Source organism: Chelonus insularis, unplaced genomic scaffold (genome assembly GCF_013357705.1).
Source record: "Chelonus insularis isolate UGA/USDA-ARS -01 unplaced genomic scaffold, ASM1335770v1 contig_131_pilon, whole genome shotgun sequence".
NCBI lineage: Eukaryota > Metazoa > Arthropoda > Insecta > Hymenoptera > Braconidae > Chelonus > Chelonus insularis.
In genome coordinates, this window is record NW_023276372.1 from 753147 (window position 1) to 757390 (window position 4244).

At 29.9% G+C, this 4244-nt stretch overlaps 1 protein-coding gene and 1 long non-coding RNA gene across 2 annotated transcripts; one reads left to right on the plus strand and one right to left on the minus strand.

The window, feature by feature from the left end:
* Positions 1–202: 202 nt before the first annotated feature.
* LOC118074088 (uncharacterized) lies at positions 203–2213 on the minus strand. The gene is made up of 3 exons (XR_004691180.1): positions 2064–2213; positions 1807–1974; positions 203–391 (listed from the first exon to the last, which is right to left on the minus strand). It is a non-coding gene; the product is annotated as an uncharacterized lncRNA (long non-coding RNA).
* A 105-nt stretch (positions 2214–2318) lies between these two features.
* On the plus strand, positions 2319–3665 carry LOC118073877 (EF-hand calcium-binding domain-containing protein 1-like). Its single transcript, XM_035094662.1, has 3 exons — positions 2319–2533; positions 2685–3037; positions 3106–3665. The coding sequence occupies exons 1-3, from the start codon at positions 2407–2409 to the stop codon at positions 3292–3294; spliced, it is 669 nt and encodes a 222-aa protein (XP_034950553.1). The 5' UTR covers positions 2319–2406; the 3' UTR covers positions 3295–3665.
* Positions 3666–4244: the final 579 nt, after the last annotated feature.

Here is a 4244-nt window from a genome sequence, read left to right on the forward strand (position 1 = left end):
TGTGTTTTCCAGCAAAATGCCTAAAGAAATAACCTCTATTTATATTGCAGAGTAATTAATCAGTTTCATCTTCCGTCAAATAATTTTTAGTGAAAAATATTCATCCATATTTGTTAAATTTTTTTTTTTTTACAGGACATAAATTATTATCCTCGTAACTGAACACGTCAAAATTTAGGAGGAGTAGAGAAAGTCGTTAAAATTGATCTTTTATTTTTTTTTATTATTTATCGAGATCATATAGAAAAAAGTAATAATACTCTGTCGATACAAAAATAATATTTTTGTCAATTGTTTTTCCTGGAGAAATAGTGCAGTTGTGTATTCCATTTTCTATAGAATTCATATAAATTGTCTCGTCATGTGGTACAACGTTCCCATTATTCTTTATCTGAAATGTAAAATTTAGAAATAGATATAAAACGTATTGTTAATCATTAAATTTATTCTAAGAGATATTTCTTATCATATTTTATTATTCAACAATAATTTATTTATTATTTTAAATATCATGCAACATATAAATGATCTTTAGGATGTTTTTTGAATAACTCATCACAAAATAATGGAGAAAAATATTATTTATTGTGAGTTCTTGTTCGATTTTTTAGTATGGCGTAAAAGTTTACTTAAAGCGATATTTTGTAATTGTTATTTAGCCCTTGCATCAACACCCACACTGCAGCTCCAACAGGACCACCAGATCGTAAATAAAATCGTTGACCGTGTTGACTGGGTTACTAAACGTTGAACAAAAGGCTGCAGGACATTACGAATATCTTTAATCTCTGTTTGGAGAGCTACATTATCTCACTCTGTTCTTATTTGACTCTAAGACAATCGAACATAATTATCTGTTAGATAAATATGATCAATAAAGATGATACTAGAATTTATGATGCTACTCTGCAATGATCCTATCAGCAGAGTACATGTGAGAGTGTATAGGGAAACAGTGCTTAAATATTTATTTAAATAAATGGCAGATAATGTTAACTTATACGTCATCTAGCCTCAAGCTATGTGTACTAATCTTACTCCATCTTTTTTGAAGTCAATTCGCAGAAGTGATGGAAAGATTTTTATCAACAAATTTCGACACAGCCCCTTGGGTTAGCTTTGTGCAAAACAATTTGGTCTGACATCTGAAGTTGTTTTAAAAAGAAAGACGATTTTTCTGAGTCAAAAATGAGTTGTAAAAAAATTGTAATTTATTTCATGTGACGTCGAAATTTCATAAGATGGGCGGACACAACGTCAGCGGGTTGACGCCCCACGAAATTGAATGTAGAGTCCAAGACTCTGGTTTTCTTCCTTCACGCACGACTGCTGGGAGGTCACAAATCATCACCTTGGAACGTTTGCAACGTTTAGATAGCTAAAGATTACAGTAGTGAGCCCAAAAATGAACAGGAAAATTGCACTGTAGAGTTGGAGCATTTTGTTCTTCTTACTAGTATTGCAAGCTATGCACTCAAGCGTCCTTTCATAAAATGTTTCAAAGAATTCTTTCAAGCAGAGTCCACTTATGTGAAACAATGCGGTATCATCTCGACCTGTTTACTCTGCGAAAAATCTGCACTGGTAATTTATCTTTATCCTGCGTAATGAGCAGGTTGTTAATACATTTGCTTTCATACTTAAAATATAAATTATATCTTTTATTATTAACCAAGTATTTAAATATTTTTCAGTTAAATCCTACTTAAGAAATTATCAATCAAATGAAGGAAGGATTTTTGTTGAGAAAAAATATCTTTCTCTCATAATTTTTCGATTTAATAAGGGATTTAAAATTTGAAATACCTTTTTGAGATATCTTGACTTCCATATTTTTTTTATATTCTCATCAAAATCTTTAATGCTTTGTACCAGTTTATTGCATTCACTTCGAAATGATGTCATTAGATATACTTAGGTGAAACTTTATAGGCGGTTTTATCCAATAAATAGCTTCTGTAGAAACCATTGGATCTTTTGGTCACCATGAAAAAAATACTCCCATCTTTATAGCTATCCAAGGAATGGAGTAACAGCTTTTTAAATTTTACTACAACTCTTACCGACTTTAATAATGATTTTTTTCTCAACTCCAAAGAGATCTCGACACCTTTGAATCTTCAATTTTTTAGGATTATGTTTAGTGGTTTATTCAAATGCAAAAGAGATGAATAAAAATACTAGCTACCGGTTTTTTTTTGTGGGAAGAAATATTTTTTGATGACATCATTTGAAAGTCTTAGAGAAATGTTTTTTAAATACTGAAATTTACTGAGATTGATTGTCAGCTATTTGTCACTTTAACCTCTTTAGTTTGACTATGGATATTTTTAACTACAAGAAAATCTTTTTTTCCCTAAATTATCATAAACACTGCTTGAAATAGAATATAAATAAATTACAAAAATGCCACGACAACTACCAATCGACATGCTGAATGAATCGTCCAAGGAAATAGTGTACATTAGAAAAAATCGGCCTTTGTTGAAAAAATTAGCTAAAGAAACTCATTTTAATTTGAAAGAAGTTGAAGGTAAATATTTGCCATTGAATAATTTTAAATAATTCTAAATAATTTTATTTGTGTTTGAAAGTTAATTAATATTAAGACTATTGGATTGGTAAAGGCTTGAAAAATAAGCAAATAATTTCAATTAATCAATTATGTTATTATTTCATTGTAGCACTAGCTCTTATTCACTATAAAATTTGTAAAGAACACGGATCAATATCAAGAACTCTATTCCGGGATATTTTTCATTCAGGTCTTGATTATACAGAAAATATTCGACATTTATTGGTAGACAAAGTTTTTTCTGCAATGATTCAACAGAATGCCTTACATATTAATATGGAGCAATGGGTACGAGGGTTTTCAGTTATATTGAGGGGAACTTTGGAAGAGAGAATTAATTTCGCTTTCAAAGTTTACGATTTAATGATGACGGGTAGAATAAAAAGAGAGCAAATTTTTAATAACATGAGAGGATGTTTCATAAGCTTGGGATCTGATGAAAATGTTGATGAAACACTGAAGGTGAAAAATATCTAATGAGGCAATTAATTAATGAGCTCGATATTGATTAATTGAAACTTACATTCTAGGACTTTGTTGATTTAATTCTAAAAACCCTGGACGTTGATCGTGATGGAAGTATTAGTGAGGGAGACTTTAAATCAGCAGTAATGGATAAAGATAAATTGCTATTAGAATGTATGGGTCCTGTTTTTCCCTCTCGCGATTACCAGTATGCCTTTTCAACGACATTTACAAACAATATTGGGGATTTTTAAAGTGAATTCACATCGCTCCAAGATTGAGTATACAATCAATTTTTACACCAATGAATCTGCTCAATCAGACAGAAGATATCTCCTTCAGCATTTGAGTGACGCTCCATTAAATTTTCGATACCATTGTTAGGCTTTTCGATTTTCACGATCCATCAAATAATCATCCATGTACTACACTTAATAATGTAACAAATGGAGCACAATAAATACGTTCAACATGACGAGAACAAAAACAAACAGATTACAAACGGATTACTTTGAATAATACAATATCGACAGATTCTCATTATTACAGAATGAGCTTTCATAAATTAGAATTGATAACAGAGTAATTGTCATTAACTGATTATAATAATAATTCATAATCCTGGTGCATGAACATTTCTATTAACATATTAGAAAATCAAAGTTTAATAAATTCTAATAACTATTTCAATTTAAATTCTACTCTCAAATACTATTATGTATTTTAAGCAAATATGTTAGAGTAATTCCATACATTAATTCAAATTTTATTGTCTTTTAGTTTCTTTTCGTTTATAACAAATTTCTATTATGTTTAAATATCTCAAAATGTGAAGAAATGACAAAATTACGAATTAACCCCATTACAAATAATTCTCTAATGAAAAGTTAAAAATAGTCAATATAAATTAAAAGCAGAAACTATTATGTCTGAATAATTTAAATTGTTGTCTCATATTATTTTAGTTTATTATTAAAGTTTCGTGGTGGTAGTATTTAGAGAAATCTAATTCTCTGAATTACGAACAAAGCGACGAAACTGAAAACGAGGAAGATCTTGTTTAAATCTTCCTCAGGATGTAGAGCAAACATAAGGAACAAGAGAATAAGCCGTGAGCTTCGTGGCGCACGAACGTGTTACGAAAACATAATGAATGTTTGAGGATCTTTGGCTCTTACAAATGCACCAATTCTCAAGTCGCAAG

Coding starts and splice junctions, on each gene's coding strand:
- LOC118073877 (XM_035094662.1), top strand. CDS start 2,407: ATGCCACGACAACTACCAATCGACATGCTGAATGAATCGTCCAAGGAA. Junction 2,534..2,684: donor TAATTTGAAAGAAGTTGAAG/GTAAATATTTGC, acceptor ATTTCATTGTAG/CACTAGCTCTTATTCACTAT. Junction 3,038..3,105: donor ATGTTGATGAAACACTGAAG/GTGAAAAATATC, acceptor CTTACATTCTAG/GACTTTGTTGATTTAATTCT.